This window comes from Anomaloglossus baeobatrachus, chromosome 2 (genome assembly GCF_048569485.1).
Source record: "Anomaloglossus baeobatrachus isolate aAnoBae1 chromosome 2, aAnoBae1.hap1, whole genome shotgun sequence".
NCBI classification, from domain to species: Eukaryota; Metazoa; Chordata; class Amphibia; order Anura; family Aromobatidae; genus Anomaloglossus; species Anomaloglossus baeobatrachus.
The window spans coordinates 535,044,109-535,066,378 of record NC_134354.1 but is presented as its reverse complement, the minus strand read 5'-3'; the positions used below and the strand labels follow the sequence as shown (position 1 = coordinate 535,066,378).

Sequence of the window (22,270 nt, the reverse complement as noted above, 5' to 3'; positions counted from 1 at the left end):
GTCGGTAGTGCCTGTCAGCAAGGCCGATGTGCAGGATAATTCAGGATCCAGGCAGGAGCTCACCCACGCTGCTTCCTCTCTACATGAGGTCCAGGCCACACCCCCAAGATAATGTCTCTTAATGTGAATGGTCTCAACTCTCAGCGAAGAGGTCCATGATGTGAAGACAGGTGGAGGCATCAAAGTGTGACATAGCATGTATACAGGAGACCCACCTTCTCCCCCAAGACAACAACGACGTCATCCAAGGTTTCAGCATACTTTTTTCGCAAATGAATCTAAGAAAAAGGAGGAGTGGCTATTCTGGTTAAGAACTTGGTGGCCTTCAAGTTGGTGAATGCAATATACGGTGTGGACGGTAGATATATTATCCTTTTGTGCCTCATCAATGGTTCCAAACTCCTCACAACTAACTTTTGCCAGGAATTTTTTCCAGGTCTTCAAGGATACCGCCCAGGGGAATGAAATTATCTGTGGGGACTGTGGTCTATGGACTACTTGTCTGGGGTTCCACGTCAGGAAAGGACTTGAAGCAACTAAATGCTGAATTCCACTTGCATGACATCTGGAGGTACCTCCATGCATCTAAAAGGAACTATACGTTATGTTCCTCTAGGCACTGATCATATAGCAGAATTGACCTTTTTCTTGATAGATAGCAAGACTATAAGCAAATGTGTTGCTGCTGTTATCGGTCTGATAGCGTGGTCAGACCGTGCTCCAATATCCATGGCAATACAAGAATCTTGTATTTCCAATGCTCCCAGATGGTGACTTAAAGGAGTTATCCGACATACACTCCAAAAAAAATTGTAAGCTAATCTGTGCTGTATTGTCATATAAATCACCCCTACATTATTTTTAGTTTTCTAACTTTTGTTCCTCTTGAATTCACCCTTTATTCTCTGCAGTACCTTGTTTACATTCAGCTCCAACAAACATGACAATTTCCTGTATTCTTGGTTGCCAAACCTCAGTCAGAGCTGGCACCACCCAGTCTCAGTGTCTAGAAACGCCCCCTGCCCGGCCTCAGTGTCCAGAAACGCCCCCTGCCCTCCCTCTGCACATTCAATGGCTGTCAGTGTTCTGCCCAGCACCTGACCTCTCAGTATGTGACAGAGCAGAGATCGAGCTTCTCTCATCTGTGACACAGCGATCAGCTCACATCCCATCAACAATGGTAACAGAGAGTTGTTACATGTTCCTCACCCCTTAGGCTACTTTCACACATCCGGTTTTTGCTCTGCGGCATAATACGGCGCTCTGCAGAAAAACCGCAAGTTTTTTTTTTTTACGCTGGTTGCGTTTTTTTTTTGCATAGACTTACATTAGTGCCGTATTGTGCCGCAGGGGCTTGCGTTCGGTCCGGTTTTTGCCGCATGCGGCAGATTTAGTCGATGCCGCGGCCGGATAGAACGTTCCCTGCAACGTTTTTTGCTCCGGCAATAAAAACCGCATCGCGCCGCAACCGGCCACTGCGGCGCATTTTTCAATGCATGCCTATGGACGCCGGATGCGGCGTGATGTGGAAAAAAACGCATTCGGTCGCCGCATGCGGTTTTTCCCACTGCGCATGCTCAGTAGCGTGCCGCAACCGGAAAAAAACGGACGGGCCGCATGTAAAAACTTATGCAAAGGATGCTGTGTTTTCGCCGCATCCGTTGCATAGGTTTCACAGCCGGATTGAGCCGCAGTGCTCAAACCGGATGTGTGAAAGTAGCCTTATAGATAAATGAATACTGTGTAAGGCAGACTATATATAGCACCCAATGTGAGTCTATAGTAGCTATATACGCCATGTATGTATGGTACATGTGTGTGTGTGTGCGTGGTTTGTGTCATATAGTTATGTGTGTATATATATATATATGTGTGTGTGTGTGTGTGTGTGTATGTATGTATGTATGTATGTATGTATGTATGTATGTGTGTGTGTGTGTGTGTGTATGTATGTATGTATGTATGTATGTGTGTGTGTGTGTGTGTGTGTGTGTGTGTGTGTGTGTGTATGTGTGTGTGTGTGTGTGTGTGTGTGTGTGTGTGTGTGTGTGTGTGTGTGTATGTATGTATGTATGTATGTATGTATGTATGTATGTATGTATGTATGTATGTATGGATAGATAGATATATGCACATAGATTCTACAGGCTTATCCCTCTGTGTCACTATATGAATTGACACATTGGGCTCCGAATGTGGAGTGTGCAGCTTGCATACGAGTGGTCACATGACCATTCATTCTGACTGTCGACAACTGTGTCTGCTGCATGTGATGTGAGGATTCACATATCTACACTGTGTAGCAGCAAGCAAGAAATAGTGCGATAATAATAATAATAATCATCATCTACAATAAAATATAATTACTGAAGATTTTTGTGAAAAATCTTGACCACTATTTTTTCCTTGGGCTACATGATATTTTGGTCATGCTGTCATACATCACAGCATGCCTATGTCACTACTAGCATGATGCAGGTCTGTCAGGTGGCTTTCATTTCCGCACTGTCTCGTTCACCGTCTGTCTCGTTCACCGTCTGTCTCGTTCACCGTCTGTCTCGTTCACCGTCTGTCTCGTTCACCGTCTGTCTCGTTCACCGTCTGTCTCGTTCACCGTCTGTCTCGTTCACAGTCTGTCTCTGTCTGTCTCTAGCTTTCCGTCTCTTTTCTTTCCCTGTCTGTCTCTCTCTATCCGTCTCCCCACTGACATCTTATTACCTCTTATACTAACACTGTCCTTTGTTACTATAGTAACCAATCACAGCTGAGATTAATAAACTGTAGTTCCAGGCTCCATTCACTTTAATGGAGTCATGTTTTTTGGAGAGTAACTGTAAAGCGCAGGGTTAACTTTTCCTGTGAAACTGTAGTCTACAACGTTCCCTGGGTCACATGGGTCATCTGTGCAAAAAAACGTTATTGTAAATGAGAGAGTGCGGATTCCTTTAGCGGACACACACACACACACACACACACACACACACCACACACATTCACACTCAGCTTTATATATTAGATAGATATAGATATAGATATATATATATATATATATATATATATATATATATATATATATATATATATATATAATATATAATTTATTTATTTAAAATTGAAAGATATATACAGTTGTGTACCGCTCATGGCGGCAGACCACGTTGCTACTAAGGGACCTGTGAGTCAGGGGGCCAGTTCCAGGGCCTGCACTGGACCCTCCTCCGTTCTGTATTGCACGTTCAACTTAACTATAAATGCCAATATAATTGAAAGCAATGATCTGACGGCTCACTCCTCCATTATTCTCCCTGTGCTTATGAGCTTTGATGTCTCAGTGCAGAGGGCACAATGATGTCACTTCAACGCACCCTCTGCAGACCAGTGCCGAACATTCAAGACACCTGCTGCGAAGATTGGAGCAGTGGGAGAATGGGGAGAGATGAGTAATTTTTTTAATCATTAGGTGGGGCAGCCATTATACTGTTTTGATCTGTGTAGGGGCCAAAATATAGTTTGCTGGGCTGTATGAGGGGGACATTATAGTATTTGGATGTCTATGTGAAGCGCATTATACTGTGTGTGAGGCATTATAAAATGTGGTGGGTTGTGTCGGGGCTAGCATACTGTGTTGATGAAACTGTACTTTGTGGGTTGGTGAAAATGGAGGTTCACGAAACTTTGCGTCATCTTTTCAGAGTAGCTACTGAAAAAACTCGTTCTATCAGTCAGTGTAGGGGTAAACAGCCCTCAGAGTATCAGAGGCTATTGTTGGGCAGAACCAGGCCCTGGATTCCGGATGTGTGATCCGGATCAGGAACTTGTGAAATTAAAAATTAATAGTAAAGTAAAAAAAAAAAAAAAAAGAAGAAAGCGCTTCATACTGACCGAGGCTCCGTTGCAGCTGTACACTGCTCTCGTGTCTTCTCCTTCACTTGCTGGGCCGCTAATTACTGCTCATTCATATGCACTGCTTTCCCCGTCCTCCGGCTGTCCTGTTTCCTGTGATTGGTTGCAGTCAGACGCACCCTTAGCGTATGTGACAGCATCTGCCTACAACCAATCACGGGCGCCAAGACTGTTGATGAGCGGGAAAGCAATTCAACTCTGCGGATCATTATTGTGGTATAAAACGCATAAAATTTTTCACTGTGTTTTTCTCCCATATTATGACACCAAGAACAGAAAAAGCATATGGCTACAGTATACAGCCCCCAGCCGTGCGCTTATCTTGGCTGCGTATCCAAATAAGAGGAACTGCATGCGGCTTTTTTCTTGATTTACAAAAAGAATTTAAAAATAAACGAAATTCAGTCCCCCCGAATTTTGGTACCCAGGCATGATAAACCACAAAAGCTGGGGGCTGGTATTGTCAGGCTGGGGAGACCCCTATTTATTGAGCCGCCCCGTGCCTAAAAATAGCAGCCTGCAGCCACTCAGGATTGTCACATCCATTAGATGTGACAATCCCAGCACTTTACCTGGCTCTTCCTGGTTGCTCTGGGGCGGTGGCAATCAGGCTAATATGAAGTTAATCACAGCCCACAGCTGCCTCTAAGCCAGATATTAATCGTCAGGGTCTATGAGACACCCCCCCCCCTTAGTAATCTGTAAGTGACAGTAAATAAACACTGATGCCAGATGTGTAATGTCACCTGGCATCAAGCCCTGGGGTTGGTGAGGTCAGGCGTCTATCAGATACCCGACATCACCAACCCAGTCAGTCAGAAATAAAAAATAGACAACAAAAAAAGTTTTATTTGAAAAAACACTCCCCACATTCCCTCTTTCAACAATTTATTGACAAGAACACTCAAATCCGGGTCCGGCGTAATCCAATAAGGGGGTTGCACGGCGATCCATACCATAGTCAATGAGACTCCCAGTCAATGAAGAACAAAATGTTCCCCATTGGCTGGGAGAGCTGTGCAGTGACCTGAGCTAACATCAATAGGTCAGCCCAGGTCACTGCAGGGGATGCCGAGCGCTGCCGTCAGGAGGTTAGATGAGATCATTACCTGCAGTAACGATCTCCTGCTCTGCTGATGTCAGCGCTGTCACGGACTTCTATGCCTGCCGAGTTCTACGCAGTATCGCGAGAGCCCGTGACGTCACTGCTAGTGACAGTTTCGGGCTGCCCGCGAGACGGGCAGAGAAGGCAGTGACGTCAGGAGGCAGGAGATCGTCACAGCAGGTAATTATCTCATCTAACTTTAGCAGTCAGTGTCCCGCTCCCTGCCAGCCCCGCGGCGTGAGAAGCTGCTGATACTGCGGGCAGACACTGACATTGCAGTGCGGGCAGCTGCAGGGCTGGCAGGGAGCGGGACACAGACTGCACGGGCAGTGATGACAAGCAGCGCTCGTCTTCCCCGCAGCTGCACGCACTGCAGGGTGAGAAGCAGCTTATACTGTAGAGTGGGGCAAACACTGACACTCTGCAGTGCGGGCATCCGCGGGGCTGGCGCGGGACACAGACTGATGCACATACACAGATGACCCATGATGACACAGACAGCACGCACGGGGGAGGGAGGGGGGGAGACAGTTCCCAGGACGTCAGGCAGTAAACATGATAAAGCACTGGGGACACAGCACTGACAGTGTATCTGACAGCAAGTGTTCCTTGCCTTATTGAACTGGACACTGAATCGGCTGGCATTCAGGGCACACGTAGCTGGGCACAGGAGGCGGGAGAGGGAGACTACGGAGTGTGTGGGAGGTTGTGGGCAGAGTACGGGGTGCTGGAAAATGTGTGGGAGGGTGCAGGGAAGGGGGGCGGTTACTCCACGCACTGTACAGCCCAGCAGGGAGGCGGCATGCTGTTCCAGATTTGCATGTCAACATGGCCCTGCCCATGTAGACATGAAATGACCGGAAGCAGCAAAATCGCGGCAGGAGCGGTCACATGACCACTCTGAGCCGGGGGAGAGGGGCTGACAGCAGGGCAGGTAAGTGGTCTCTATCTACTTACCTGCCCCAATGTAGCCCAATAGTGTAATAATGAAAAAAAGTCAAAAGAAGCCGGATAACCCCTTTAATACTAGTCTACTGAGTGACCAAAATATGTATGATGAAGTGGCATCCGTGTTGTCAAAATATTTCAGACACAATAACGGGCAAGTCTCGGATAAGACCTTGTGGGCTGCTCACAAATTAGTTGTTTAGAGGACAGTTTATTAAAATAGCTTCTATTAGGAAAAAACATAACCAGAAATTAAAGGTATTTTATCCCGCATCCACCACCTAGAAACCCTCAATAAGACTTGCCCAACGCCAAAAATGTCTGAGATTCTTACATATAGGTTCCAACTGTGCTCACTCCTCTTGCATAATCTCAAAAAGAATAAATCCATATTTTTTGCTATGGAGGACAGAGCTGGCGCCCTGTTGAAAAAAAAAAAAAAGAACAAAAAGGCTGGAAATTAAAGCTAAAATTTTATTCCTTAAGGGTCCAAATGGGACAACTATAAAACACCCTATTGAGATAGCTGAAGCTTTTGCTAAATTTTACGCGGCCCTTTATAACTTAAAAGACAACTCAAACCCCTCTACCATCACAAGCGGATATCCAGGATTTTCTGGAAAACCTCAAGCTCTACCTCGTGTGTCAGACACTGAACCTCCCTTTCACCATACAAGAAATCTTAGACGCCATTAAAATAGCTAAACATAACTTGGCCCCAGGCCCTGATGGGCTGCCAGATGAATACTACAAACAATTTGAGCCCATACTATCCCCATTTTTGTTAAAGACCTTTAATCTGTGGCAATTGTCGGGGTTGATTGCTCTGGATAATTTAGAAGCAGTTATTACTACACTACCTAACCTGGGAAAACCTGCAGACACTACAGGGAATTTCAGGCCGATCTCACTTCTAAACTGTGATTTAAAAATTTACTAAAAAATAGTTGCAACTAGTCTTCATAAAATAATTCCATCTTTGATTGCCCCAGATCAGGTGGGATTCGTAGCTGGCAGACAATCTAAGGACGGCACCAGATGGATGATTGACCTGATTGGGGTGGTGGAATGGTTGGGTAGACCCAGTGCATTCCTGTCTCTTGATGCTGAGAAAGCTTTCGACAGGGTGCACTGGGGGTATCTGGAGGGAGTTCTTACAAAATTCGGGCTAATGGGCAAGTCATCAAGTCTGTTATTCTAGCCCTATACTCTCATCCAAACGCATTGGTCCTGGCCTCAGATTTTCTCTCATCAAGGTCCTTCATCTCTAATGGCACCCGCCAGGGTTGTCCCCTGTCCCCTATCATATTTGCTCTGACAGTGGAACCTCTGGTGGAAGCTAAATGGGGGAATTTGGCTATTACTGGTGTTAGCGTGGGGGGGGGGTTTGAGCATAAACTCGGTTTATATGCAGGTGATGTAGTAATTTCCTGCTCTGACCTTGAATCCTCTATACCAGCAGTGGTATCCACTTTGTCGGCTTTCTCTAAAGTGTCATACTATAAGTTGAATGCTGCTAAGTCTCTGATTCTGCCATTTAATGTATCCGCCCAAACCAGATGTAATTTGGAGGTGGCCTTTCCCTTCAAGTGGTGTGAGTAGGGGTATCCTGTACCTTGGCATTACGCTGACACCTACCCAGTATCTGATCAGGAAAAACCTTGATAATTTGGTCAAAAGCCCTAGAGCAGGAACTGGGTAGATTTGAAAAGCTGTCACTGTCCTGGATGGCAAGGATACAGTCCTTTCTAAGATGGTTTTCTTGCCCAAATTACTTTATTGTTCTTCTGCCTCGATCTAAAAATTCCCTTTAAGTTTTTGACAAAACTTCAGGCTGTAGCTTATAAATTTGTATGGGTTTAATAAAAGAGCTAGAGTCGCTGGTAAAATAATGCATTTCCCGTATGGCATGGGAGGATTGGGTACCCCGAATGTAATGGCATATTATAAGGCCTCTCTAATCGAATCCCTAAAAGAGTGGTGGAGCCATGAGAGCTCTCATAGGTGGGTTCAGATTGAAAACCCTCTGGCCCGTCAGGGCTCGACGAGAAAGATGGAGGCGGAATATCTAAACCAATCTCGAGTCACTTCTTGTCTCCCTACTATGGCGGCCTCCCTCTTAATATGGCGAAGTGACCTGAACTGTAAATACAGATCACATTGGCAGAAATTTCACTAAGGTTGTTGGAGTCGTAAATCCCGTATTTGAACCTGGCCAAAAGGGAAGAGGCGGGCATTTCGATCCTTGCATATCTATTTTCCATCTCTGATAGTCGTCTTTTTAAGGATTTACTAGATGAGCACCCCTCCTTGAGGGGAGTTTTGTTTATCAAATACGCCACTTTCTAACTTACTTAATTCCCATTGTAATCGAACCCTATGCTTCCTACTTCTAAGGCTTTAGTGTTTAAAAACCTAATAAGGTCTGAAGGAATATCACCGACTTACAAATGGCTGAACAACCCAACGGACGAGCTGAAACTCCCATATATGAGCAAATGGGAATCTGACTTGGGAATATTTGCCTCCCCTTCAGATTGGCACAAGGTGACAGCATGGGTTCAAAAATCTTCCAAATGCATTAACCATCTAGACCAACTAAAGAAGGTCCACCTACGGTGGTACTCTACGCCGGCTAACATGGCACATTATGTCCCAAATATTTGCCGCTCTGTTGGAAAGGCTGCCTCCAAAGGGGTTCACTTAGACATTGCTGGTGGCTCTTTCCAAGAGTTAAGCCGTTCTGGATAGAGGTTTTTAGCTTAATGAGCAAACGGACTGGCATCCATATCAACCCTAACCCAGGCCTGGCAATCTTAAGTATGGGAGTAGATGAATACCCCCAAGATTTCAGAGGAATGTTTGTTCATATCTTAATAACAGCCAGACAATGTCTGAGCAGCACTTGGAAATCTACAGACACCCACGGGAGCGGAACTGCATAGAAGGATTAACCTGCAATGCCAATATGAGTACTATCTAGCCCACTCCATTCGAGCAAAAAATAAGATTCTTAGGGGTGCTTCACACACAGCGAGATCGCTGCTGAGTCACGGTTTTTGTGACGCAGTAGTGACCTCATTAGCGATCTTGCGGTGTGTGACACTGAGCAGCGATCTGGCCCCTGCTGTGAGATCGCTGCTCGTTACACACAGCCCTGGTTCGTTTTTTTATTGTTGCTCTCCCGCTGTGACGCACAGATCGCTGTGTGTGACAGCGAGAGAGCGACGAAATGAAGCGAGCAGGAGCCGGCATCTGGCAGCTTCGGTAAGCTGTTACCAGGGTAAACATCGGGTAACCAAGGTGGTTACTCGATATTTACCTTCGTTACCAGCCTCCGCCGCTCTCACACTGCCAGTGCTGGCTCCCTGCTCTCTGCACATGTAGCTGCAGTACACATCGGGTTAATTAACCTGATGTGTACTGTAGCTAGGAGTGCAGGGAGTCAGCGCTAAGCAGTGTGCACGGCTCCCTGCTCTCTGCACATGTAGAGACGTTATGACGTCGCTGTGTTTGACAGCTAAGCAGCGATCATAACAGCGACATACAAGGTCGCTGTTACGTCACAGAAAATGGTGACGTAACAGCGACGTCGTTGTCGCTATGTGTGAACCCAGCTTTAAAGTCTGGGACCCCTGGCTGGTGTCCATATATGCATCCCCTATCTCGCACCTAGCCCCCCTGCAGAGGTGCTCTCTGTATCCAGGTTGATGTTAACAATTCCAGCATGCTTCCTTCCCCCTTCCTCCCCATAAAAGTTGTCACTACAGACATCCACTCTCATGTTGATCTAGAAGCTATGAATAATTTGGTTTCCAGCCTGAAGGTTGGGGTTGAGTTGTTGCCATCTCCCCCTCCCCCCTTCCTTCCCTTTCATTTTTTTTTCCTGTACTTTCATTCTTTTCCCCCTGTTGTTCCCCCTTCCCCGTTGATAATAAACTAAACTATAGTTGGCTAGTACGGATCCTCTTGTGGTTCTGAATTGCTAGCAAAATGACTGTAAAAGTGGTGGAATGTTTAAATAAATGAGTACATATCTTGGTGGCAGTGTGCCGACTATGAGCTGTAATTTATAAATTCCTGTTTGCTTAGTTGTAATGTGTTTAAAATGCTTCAATAAAAATGTATTGGATAACAAAAAATCCCACCAAGGACAAGATCTGAAAGGCGTTTATATGGTCTTCCAGTTTGCATGGGTTTCCCCAAGGTTCTCTGGTTTCCTCCCACACTCCAAAGACATATTGTTAGGAAATGTAAATTGTGAGCCCCAAAGGGGACAGTGATGTTTAAAGGGAACCTGTCATCAGAAATTTTGCACTAAACCTAAAAGATTCCCCCTCTGCAGCTCCTGGGCTGCATTCTAGCAAGGTTCCTGTTGTTTATGTGCCCCCTTTCTGACCAAAATAAAGACTTTGTAAAGTGGTACCTTTTTGTATTCAGATCTTGATAATGGTACACGGGGGCGGGCTCTCTGGTATCCGGGGGGAATCTTTTAGGCTTTTAGGTTTAGTACAAAATTTCTGATGACAGGTTCCCTTTAAGTGCTGTGAAAACTAATGGCGATATATAGGCGAGTAAAAATAAATGTATTATGATCCCTAATCAGCAATAGGTATTGGTGCTTATCTAACTTCTGCGGTTTTCGTTTTGTCTTATACATTAGGAATCTTGGAGTTCTTCCATCATCAATTGAAGGATATAGTGGAATATGCTGAGCTGAAGACTGTGTGCTTCCAAAATCTGAGGGAAGTGGGCAATGCCCTCCTCTTCTGCCTTCTTATAGAACAAAGCCTGGTATGTACAATAATCTGACTCCCCATACATGTCCATTATGGATGCAAGAGACATGACCATTTTTTCACAGCAAGGTATAGATGCCATATTAAAGAGCTCTTCATGCCCACAACAAACACCTCTACATCATACAGGGGGAGTCCTCTGTATAAGTCAGAGTGGAAGCTGTGTAGGAGTACCTCCTGTTCTGGCAGACCCCAACAATTCTGGAATCATATGGACGGACACATTGTAAATAGTACATTTCCCCTTAAGCTGCCATTGCATGGGCAATATATCTGAGTGGCCAAAATTCCAGTTATTCTTCTTTAAATTATAGCAATTGCTGTGTAAGTACATTTAATTTATGGTAATTGCTCTCCCTCTCACCTAATTAGCAGTGTTTGGCTGGCCTGCAACGGTGCTCTCCCGTCAATGATTGGTGTGCAGCCTTGTCGGCAAACAAGCAGCCCTTTAGTGACAAAGGCAGCGGTGTGTAAATACTGCTTATTCTGTTATATTAAAGCATAATTAGTCTTCACCATATTTTTTCATGTAGCTGCAACGCAACCGTTCTGCAGAGAACATGCTGTGACCAAAGTCACCAACTTTGGTTAATGTGTCTCCAAACACACACACGTTGGTCAGATGTATGGGCTGTTTTAGCGTTCTGAATCCTATAAAGACATGAGTTGACCCCCCCTTCCCTTTCATTGTATAGTGCTGACCCCCATCCTGGGCCACTTCCTGGTAAATATGTCCCCCCATCCTGGTGTATGACATCATCATGGCTATGTGCTGGAATATATGGCTCCCCCATCCTGGTATATATGTCTACATCATGACCCCATCCTGGCGTATGACCCCATCATGGCCATATCCTGGTATATATGTCCCCATCATGGCCCATCCTGGTATATGTCCACATTGAGACCCCATCCTCATATATATATATATATATATATATATATATATATATATATATATATATATATATATATATATATATAATGACCCCATCCTTTTATGCATGTCCCCATAATGTCCCCATCCTGATACACATGATAAACCCAGGCGCCGCACACAGTAATAAAAATAAACGATTATACTCCCTCTCTCTCCACTCCCCCTGTGTCCTAATCCGATGATGGCATGCCGCAACTGACCAGCATGTAAATGGCGCAGCGCATGACGTCACTGTCATGCAAGGCGTGGCCATTTACAGCACAGTCAGCTACCGGGTGCCAGCATAGTCTCTGCTCCCCATGTCCTGGATTATGGGCGTGGGGAACAGTGACTATAAATAGCCTTGATCGGTGGCCAGCACATCGGGTCCCTGCACTGCTATGTATTTCAGCTGGAAGCGCTTTCTCGGATGTACATCCAGCTGAAACAGACACTGTGGCCAGCGGGCCTCATGATACCCTGGGCTCGGTCACGGTCACTGCAATGATGATGGTTATGCCTATGCTTGAAACCCATCCTGAATGGAACATGTTAAGTCCATACACGCCATTTGCCTGCAGATATAGGGATAATTTGCCAGCAAATGGTGTTTCCATCCAGGTTTACCAAGCTTAGCGCGGACGCAGTGTCCAGTCGTCAGGGCGGTGCCACAGGGCAGTTGGTCACCTCTCACTGTACTGCGTGTGCAGTTGTAATCACACCTTGACACATTGACACACACGCAAATGCATGCACACTACACACACACACTGTCAGTCATTTGTGTTGGGAGTGATTACAGCGCACTGTGTAGTGAGCGGAGACTGTGACCTTTTCTTGCACCGCCCTAATAACCCTAAGCTAGCTGATGCTGGGAGAATATAGCTTTATTTTCTCCCTGTAGTTGCTGCTGTACTAAGACAGCTAGACTGTTTAATTGCTAATTACCTGCAGATTATCCCTGTATCTGCAGGTAATTAGCATTTCTTGATCTAACCGCTTCCGTTTAGAATGGCACTCACTGTCAGATTTATATTTTTATTTCCGACCTGCTTCTAGAACCTGATCCTGTCTACTTTGCATTGTACATGGAGTGCAGATAATTTCACGGACCAGTTGCTTACATTATTTTACTTTAATTTACGTTTTACTTGTTCTGTACAGCAGAAAACCATGTTTCATTCTTCTTCCTGTATAGTATGAAAATAATTTCTATTCTGGTCGTCTTTGTGGGATAATTGTCAGCTAGCTCCAATCGTCCGTTATAATTGAGCATATAATAGCGCTATTACTGTTATTGTTCTCCATTAATCTCTCGGCCACATGTCTATACCTGTGCGGACAAAAGTGACAATGTGATGTGCAGTTTGCTCACCTTGGCAGAACAATATTCTGCATTCACTGAATCACATCCATCTGAGAACAAGTATGATGCGCCGAATCTGATTGTAGGGCTGAGTGGTCATGGAAAATGATGGCTAATCGCTTGCTTTCCAGTGCTCAGCAGCGTAGCAACAGAGTTATCCAAGTCATTGGAGGGCAGCAATTTACTCTCATTTAGCCGGAACATTAGGCACTAATTGGAAGAAAAGTTTTATTTATTAGTAACAAAGAGTAACAAAGAATAATTGAAGCTCCACGTGATGCAAAATCTATGGAACATGTATGAAAATTGGTTGTAACGTTTCTATAGAAATGACCCATGCTTTTTTTCCATTAACCTTAGTCCCTAGAAGAGGTGTGTGACCTGCTCCATGCTGCACCTTTCCAGAACATTCTGCCCCGGGTCCATGTTAAAGGTATGTTTAGGAAATTCACTTTATCCCATCAAGTTGTGTGTTTTTAATATAGTAATATTGAAAGTTGGGGAAAAAAGTTACAGTATTAATGTTAAATAACATATAACATTTCTGATTGCATGACATGGCTGCTTTTGTATTTCTTAATGCTTTGTATCAGAGGGAGAACGTCTAGAAGCGAAGATGAAGAGGTTAGAATCCAAGTACGCACCACTCCACCTGGTGCCTCTCATAGAAAGATTAGGGACTCCGCAGGTAAGTGCTGATGTTGCGGTTTGCTGAGAGCCATCTTGTCTGTGCAATATTGTGAATATTGAAGGGGTTTATTGTGGTATTTGCTTTACCCCTCCATTTTAGAGCAGACATTATTTGTTTCCAATTCAGCATTATCCAGGGACAGTAGTAAACACATTAGCAATGTAATGAATGATAATTAATAGACCTGGTAAAGAAGTAGGAGACTGTGATTAAAGAGCTGTCAGACAAAGCCTGAGAATACCTGGGAGCCAGTTATATAGAAACCTATTTAGTACTTGATAAGTGAAGGAAAGGAGGCCCCTGCCTGCTGCACAGTCCTATGCGTTGTACTAGAGGGAAATTGTGGCCCCGTCTTCTGCACAGTCCTATGCATTCTACTAGAGGGAAGTTGTGGCCCCGGCTGCTGCACAATCCAGTACATTTTACTAGAGGGAACTTGTGGCCCCGTCTTCTGCACAGTCCCATACATTGTACTAGAGGAAATGTGTGGCCCCAGCTTTTGCACAGTCCTGTACATTGTACTAGAGGAAACGTGTGGCCCCAGCTTTTGCACAGTCCTGTACATTGTGGCCCCGGCTTCTGCACAGTCGTATACATTGTACTAGAGGAAACTTGTGGCCCCAGCTTCTGCATAGTCCTGGACATTGTACTAAAGGGAAATTGTGGCCCCGTCTTCTGCACAGTCCTGGACATTGTACTTGAAAAAACGAAGTTGTTTTTTATTGGGTAGGGAGAATTATAACCTTTTTTCCATGTCCATGTTTTCTCTTTGTATTTTTCAGCAAATTGCCATAGCAAGAGAGGGTGATTTGCTGACCAAAGAGCGTCTCTGCTGCGGCCTGTCGATGTTTGAAGTGATTCTTTCCAGGGTGCGCACCTTCCTTGATGATGCCATCTGGCGTGGACCCCTACCCAGCAATGGAGTGATGCATGTTGATGAGTGTGTAGAATTTCACCGGCTGTGGAGTGCTATGCAGTTTGTCTACTGCATCCCAGTGGGCACACATGAATTTACCGTAGAGTAAGCAGCATTAATATCCATACAAATTTGGGGCACTAAAGGGACTATAACTGTGTCTGTAAGGGCGTGATATCGGTTGGCTGCTCAGCAGAACTACACACCACTACGACTAGTCAAACTAATTAGCATATGCCGGAACAAAAGATGAAAATGCTCATTTTAACCCCTTCACGACCACGGACTGATATATCCGTCATGGAGCGTGTCCCGTTAAGCCCCGCCCCCTGCCGCGGGCAGGCAGCGGCGGTCGGCACACATATCAGCTGTTTTCAACAGCTGACATGTGTGCCTGCATGTTGCGAGTGGAATCGCTTCCACTCGCAACATTTAACCCCTTAAATCTCGATGCCAAAATCTGTGATCACGTGACTTTCGGTGCTTGCCATCGTAGCACAGGGTCATGTGATGACGCCTGCAGCTATGAAGTTTCACTTTCGTTTTCCCTTGGCCGAGAGCAGAGAGAAACAGGAAGTGACTGAATCTGCTGTTTACAGCTCTATAGCTGTGATCAGCAGATAGATAAGAGCGATCGGATTGCTGATCGCTATAGCCCCCTAGGGGGACTAGTAAAATAAAAAAAAAAAAAAACCTAAAAGTTCAAATCACCCTTCTTTCCCTCCATTGAAAATTAAAGAGTTAAAAAATAAATAAATATACACATATTTGGTATCGCCGCGTTCAGAAATGCCCGATCTATCAAAATATAAAATCAATTAATCTGATTGGTAAACGGCGTAGTGGCAAAAAAATTCCAAACGCCAGAATTATGTTTTTTGGTCGCCGCAAGTTTTACGCAAAATGCAATAACAGGCGATCAAAACGTAGCATCTGCGCAAAAATGGTACCATTAGAAACGACAGCTCGAGACGCAAAAAATAAGCAGTCACTGAGCCATAGATCCAGAAAAATGAGAACGCTACTTGTTTCGGAAAATGGCGCAAAACGTGCGCCACTTTTATTGGACAAGCTTGTGAATTTTTTTTAACCCCTTAGATACAAGAAAACCTATACATGTTTGGTGTCTACAAACTCGCACTGACCTAAGGCATCATACCCACACATCAGTTTTACCATATAGTGAACACCGTGAATAAAACATCCCAAAAACTATTGTGCCATCACACTTTTTTTGCAGTTTTTCCACACTTGGAATTTTTTTTGCTGTTTTCCAGTACACCATATGGTAAAACTTATGGTTTCATTTAAAAGTACAACTTGTCCCGGAAAAAACATGCCCTCATATGGCAAGATTGACGGAAAAATAAAAAGGTTACGGCTGTCGGAAGAAGGGGAGCAAAAAACAAAAACGCAAAAACAGAAAGTGCCCCGGGGCTGAAAGGGTTAAGATTATACAAGCAACTTTCCCTTAACATTGGGGTTGCTTGTAATGAGCATTTAATGTCAAATGCAGCGCTTTAATTAGTTCGGATAAATCCTGGCATCAGGTTACCTTTAAAAAAAACCCGCTATTAACCTGTAGATATTGGGGTTAATCTGCAGGTTAACAGCATTCTAATCCCACCCAACTACTGCACTGAAAAGTCGGCTACTGGGAGGAAATAGACTTTATTTCTCCTGGGCAATGCCGAGGTGCGTCCGAAGCGGATTCAGTTGCTGCTCAATACACAGTGAGCGGGTGGCTGTAACCACATCTCGGAACTGACTGCCAACCAGCTCAGCAGTGCATCAGTGCAGAACTGGCTGTCAGTGCCACGCATAGTTACAGCTGCCGCTCACTGTGTATTGAGCGGTAACTGAAGCGGCATCTCTATGACGCAAAGCCTACGGCTGCCAGGAGTTTTCCTCCTGGTCGCCAGGCTCTCTGGGTGGCTTTAGAAACGGATTAATTAAACATTGTCTGTTTTTACAGAACACTAGACTTGTCCACATTGATATCATTCAGGCATTATCAAATTGTATTAAAAAAAAGAGGAAAGAACCACTCACCGTTGACTGAGAATGCCTGAGTAAGTCTCCAGATATAGATCCTTGGTCCCAGCACGGCACCTTGGCAGCCAACCGCATGTATTGTAGAAAGCAAATTGCATTCAGGCATTATCCTCACAGTGCCAGGTTTCCTAATACGTTGTGAACCACTATCTATGCGAATATGGAACCTGTTATATTCTGAGCTTGGCACCCATTCTGGATCCTTATGCTTCTAAGACTTGTTCCTGCTGTTACAGGCAGTGTTTTGGTGATGGACTGCACTGGGCCGGGTGCATGATCATTGTGCTCCTTGGACAACACAGAAGATTTGATGTCATGGACTTCTGCTATCATCTGCTAAAGGTGCAGAAACATGATGGCAAAGATGAAATCATCAAGAGCGTGGTAGGTAAACTACTGGAAATGGTAACTCACTAGCACCTCAGATCGCTGCTGAGTCACAGGTTTTGTGACGTACCAGTGACCTCATCAGCGATCTCGCTGTGTGTAACACTAAGCAGCGGCCTGGCCCCTGCTCTGAAATCGCTGATCGTTACACACAGTACTGGTTCATTTTTTGCTCGTTGCTCTCCAGCTGTGCAGCACACATCAGCGCATTTGGTGTTTGACTGCGGGAGACCAACGAGCACCGACTCTGTGTAAGCGGTGTACGCTGGTAACCAGGGTAAATATCGGGTAACTAAGCAAAGCGCCTTACTTGGTTAACCGATATTTACCCTGGTTACCAGTGTACACCGCTTACAGGCTGCCAGCACTGGCTCCCCTGCACACGTAGCCAGGGTAAATATTGGGTAAGTAAGGAAAACGCTTTGCTTACTTACCCGATATGTACTCTGGCTACGTGTGCAGGGAGCCAGCACTGGCAGCCTGTAAGCGGTATACGCTGGTAACCAGGGTAAATATCGGGTAACTAAGCAAAGCACTTTGCTTGGTTACCCGATATTTACACTGGTTACCAAGCGCAGCATCATTACACGAGTTGCTGGTGGCCAGTGAGATCTGCCTGATTGACAGCTCACCAGCGACCGTGTAGCGACGCACCAACGATCCCTGCCAGGTCGGATCGCTGGTAGGATCGTTGGTGCGTCGCTACGTGTGACGGGACCCTAAAGCTTGTCACCAGCCATATATTTGAGATAGTATTACAGATATGGCATTGTTACACAGGGGCTGACTGATATGATCATCCTTTCATGAATGTTCAGTAGCAACTAGTGAAAGAATTAATCCCCTGCCCGAGTAACCACTGGCAATAGAAGTGGTAAGAATGGATATTTCCGCACCTCCCAGAGTTATATGAAATGACAGCCTGCATAATAGTCCACTTTTCTGTACCGCAGACATGCCATTGAGAAGAGTGTCGTCCCTGTTTTTTCTAAAAGTTTCAAAGATCTTACCTGTTACGGTGCCTTTAAGTAACCATCTTTATTTTATTTATGCAGCCTTTAAAGAAAATGGTTGAACGTATCCGCAAGTTCCAGATTCTAAATGATGAGATCTTTTCAATTTTGGATAAGTATCTGAAGTCTGGAGATGGAGAAAATACATCTGTAGAACATGTACGATGCTTTCAGCCACCCATTCACCAGTCACTGGCCAGCAACTAAGGCCTTTCTTCACTGTAATATCTACATGGCATTACCACTGTATAATGACTATCATACTGGATTCGCTGGTAGAAGCTGCAAATAAGGTGGCCATCATTATAACAATGAATGGCGAGCTATGAATACTCAGTACAAGGGTTTCCTCTGAAGAGGTTAGACAAGGGATGCTTTACATGGCTTAATCTTAGCTCAGTTTTGTATTGTCTGCATAGTAAATTATTTTTCCAATTATGTAGTCATGCTGTATAACACTACCAGTTCTATCTGTAATTCTCTTTAGGAATAATTTTCACATTTGGGGATAAGGATGCATAACTGTAATTATTGGGTTCTTATTGTACTTTCTAATAGCAATGTATCTCTATGAATTGTAAAAATGTAATCTCCAATCAACCATTCCTCATTAAATTTTCAATAAAAGTTTATATTAACATATGGCTTGATTTGGCTTTTTTTTCGCCTTCAACAACCACTTGCTGTTATCTAAAAATATACAATCTGTGGCTTATTCAGGGCATAACTGATCATTGGCTAGACTGCTGCTTTTGCTTGTAGGAAAATTCTTGACTGGATCAATTCACTTTGTTTCACAGTTTGATGCAATAATTTGTCCGATTGTGAGACAGTTAATTCTATTTTATTTTAAAGGGAACCAAACATCAGGATTTTCATGTATAAGGTGCAGCCAGTGCAGTACCGGCACTATGAGGCACAGTTTGAGTGTGTACATACCATAAGGGGGCAGCTCGGGTGTTTAGGCAGTGAAATCCTAAAATAAACTTATTATTTACTTGGACTACAATGTCAAATACACGGCAGTCCAGCACACCCTCTCCTCTGAATGATACCTTACTGTCGATGTACAGTCTCTATAGAGAGCCTGGTGTGGGCAGGACAGCTCTTTCAGCTCTGCTACATGCCAAATCTAAAAATTCAAATTGTGTCACAACGGCTGCACCTGGATAAGTGATACATCGTTGGATACAGGATCTCTTTGCCTACATCATTCTGCTCTCAGATGAGGTAGCAAAAACCTGCTGACAGTTTCCTTTTTAAGGGTCAGTATGTAGGACAGGTAATTTGCAGGACTTTTGTGGGGTTTTAGCATGGCCACTTCTTCATTTACCCCTTAACCCCTTCACGACCATGGACGGAAAGATCAGTCATGGTGCCCTGGGCCTTAAAGACCAAGGACGGATCTTTCCGTCATGGCGGAATTGCGGCACCGGAGCCCCCTATTGACTGCGATCGGTTAACACAAACCGCAGATTCGGGGAGGAGGGGACCTGTACCTGACCTCAGGAGGGGTGGTGTCTCCTACCCGGATCTACGGAGGCTGTGATTGGTTGAGCGGCGTTCGTCAGCCAATCACAGCCACTGTAATGTTCCAGCCATTTAAAGTGACTGAAACATTGAAATCCAGCCCTGACCAGTGCAGCTGTAGCACTGGCCATTGGCTGGAGCTGGGTGACCTCACTGGATCACCCTCCCCCAGCTCCAGTAGCTCTGATTGGAGAGATCGGCCTTGTGACCGATCTCTCCAATCACAGTGGACCTGTTGCCGGTGACCGCCCCCATCAGCTTCACTTGTCAGTCCCTGCAGCACGCCAGCACACAGTGAGTGTATACAGTGCAACGGCAGGGCGACAAGCTTCGGTCCCATGCTGTTATGTAACCGGAGCATGGGACCCGGAAGTTGCCGCGCTGCCATTGCACTGTATGAAACCGGCTAAAAGCCTCCCGATCCGCTGCCTCCGCCCTCCATCTGCCACAGTGCCACCGCTCCCCCCGATCTGCTGCCCGGCCCCTCCCCCTCGTCATTGGCTGCCTGCCCCCTCACCTCCGTGATGTGCTGCTCGCCCCCTCTGTGATGTGCTGCCCGCACCCCCCCACCTCTCACCCCCGTGATTGGCTACCCGCTCCCTCCCCTGTCACCCCCGGGATGTGCGCTCCCTCCCCTGTCACCCCCGGGATGTGCGCTCCCTCCCCTGTCACCCCCGGGATGTGCGCTCCCTCCCCTGTCACCCCCGGGATGTGCGCTCCCTCCCCTGTCACCCCCGGGATGTGCGCTCCCTCCCCTGTCACCCCCGGGATGTGCGCTCCCTCCCCTGTCACCCCCGGGATGTGCGCTCCCTCCCCTGTCACCCCCGGGATGTGCGCTCCCTCCCCTGTCACCCCCGGGATGTGCTGTCCGCTCTCCCTCCCCTGTCACCCCCGGGATGTGCTGTCCGCTCTCCCTCCCCTGTCACCCCCGGGATGTGCTGTCCGCTCTCCCTCCCCTGTCACCCCCGGGATGTGCTGTCCGCTCTCCCTCCCCTGTCACCCCCGGGATGTGCTGTCCGCTCTCCCTCCCCTGTCACCCCCGGGATGTGCTGTCCGCTCTCCCTCCCCTGTCACCCCCGGGATGTGCTGTCCGCTCTCCCTCCCCTGTCACCCCCGGGATGTGCTGTCCGCTCTCCCTCCCCTGTCACCCCCGGGATGTGCTGTCCGCTCTCCCTCCCCTGTCACCCCCGGGATGTGCTGTCCGCTCTCCCTCCCCTGTCACCCCCGGGATGTGCTGTCCGCTCTCCCTCCCCTGTCACCCCCGGGATGTGCTGTCCGCTCTCCCTCCCCTGTCACCCCCGGGATGTGCTGTCCGCTCTCCCTCCCCTGTCACCCCCGGGATGTGCTGTCCGCTCTCCCTCCCCTGTCACCCCCGGGATGATCTGTCCGCTCTCCCTACCCTCTCACCCCCGGGATGTGCTGTCCGCTCTCCCTCCCCTCTCACCCCCGGGATGTGCTGTCCGCTCTCCCTCCCCTCTCACCCCCGGGATGTGCTGTCCGCTCTCCCTCCCCTCTCACCCCCGGGATGTGCTGTCCGCTCTCCCTCCCCTCTCACCCCCGGGATGTGCTGTCCGCTCTCCCTCCCCTCTCACCCCCGGGATGGGCTGTCCGCTCTCCCTCCCCTCTCACCCCCGGGATGGGCTGTCCGCTCTCCCTCCCCTCTCACCCCCGGGATGGGCTGTCCGCTCTCCCTCCCCTCTCACCCCCGGGATGGGCTGTCCGCTCTCCCTCCCCTCTCACCCCCGGGATGGGCTGTCCGCTCTCCCTCACCTCTCACCCCCGGGATGGGCTGTCCGCTCTCCCTCACCTCTCACCCCCGGGATCTGCTGTCCGCTCTCCCTCACCTCTCACCCCCGGGATCTGCTGTCCGCTCTCCCTCACCTCTCACCCCCGGGATCTGCTGTCCGCTCTCCCTCACCTCTCACCCCCGGGATCTGTGCTCTGCTCACCTGTCTTCCTCCATGATCTGCGCTGCGCTCCCTCTCCCACCTCTCACCCTCACCGATCTGCTGCCTCCTTCATCTCCTATGATCCTGCTGCCTAGATCCATCCTGTGGGGTAACTATCCCCAATCTCACCTCCCATTCCCCTTCCCTCCCATCCCCCACATCCTCTGCCGCTCCTGCATCCACTGCGCCCTCTCCCATCCGCCCCACCCTATCCCAGCCGCCGCCGTCTCACATTCACAGATGCTCCCTTTATATGCCGCTGCCCCCCCATCTATAGCCCCCCCCCCACACTCATCTGCCGCTGTTCTGATCCATCCTGTAAGTATTGTTCGTGGCTCTTTTCTAACTATCCCCAATCGCATCTCCTACTCCCTCTCTCCCCCCCCCCCCTCCTCCCCCACCTGCTTGCCGCGAAGTGCTGATCAGCTACGTGATTGGCTGATCAGGTACGTAATTGCTGCTCTAGTTTTTGCTTTTTTTGTGCACCCCAAATAAAAAAACAAAAAACAAAACTTGAACAGTTAAGGTACCTGATCAGCAATCGTCCTGCAGTCGTACTCTACTTTGGACAGGACTTCTTTTTTCCATCCCACCTAGTCACCCCCCCCCCCTTTTTTGCAGAACATTCGTGCGTGCGCCCTGTTTTTTTTTTCTATGCCATGGGGGTCTAGTTTCCAAAATGGGGTCAC

General features: G+C 47.0%; 1 protein-coding gene across 2 annotated transcripts in view; it reads left to right on the top strand.

Annotated features, from left to right (window-relative positions):
* Positions 1–18,740, top strand: part of LOC142291801 (cytoplasmic FMR1-interacting protein 1) — a 186,337-nt gene extending 167,597 nt beyond the window's left edge. For both annotated transcript variants that reach the window (XM_075336624.1, XM_075336623.1), the window contains exons 26-31: positions 10,620–10,750; positions 13,401–13,473; positions 13,634–13,728; positions 14,514–14,752; positions 16,939–17,086; positions 18,145–18,740. In XM_075336624.1, coding sequence (XP_075192739.1) covers positions 10,620–10,750; positions 13,401–13,473; positions 13,634–13,728; positions 14,514–14,752; positions 16,939–17,086; positions 18,145–18,309 — 851 coding nt within the window. In that variant the 3' untranslated portion in view covers positions 18,310–18,740. The remainder of the gene's footprint in view (positions 1–10,619; positions 10,751–13,400; positions 13,474–13,633; positions 13,729–14,513; positions 14,753–16,938; positions 17,087–18,144) is intronic.
* Positions 18,741–22,270: the final 3,530 nt, after the last annotated feature.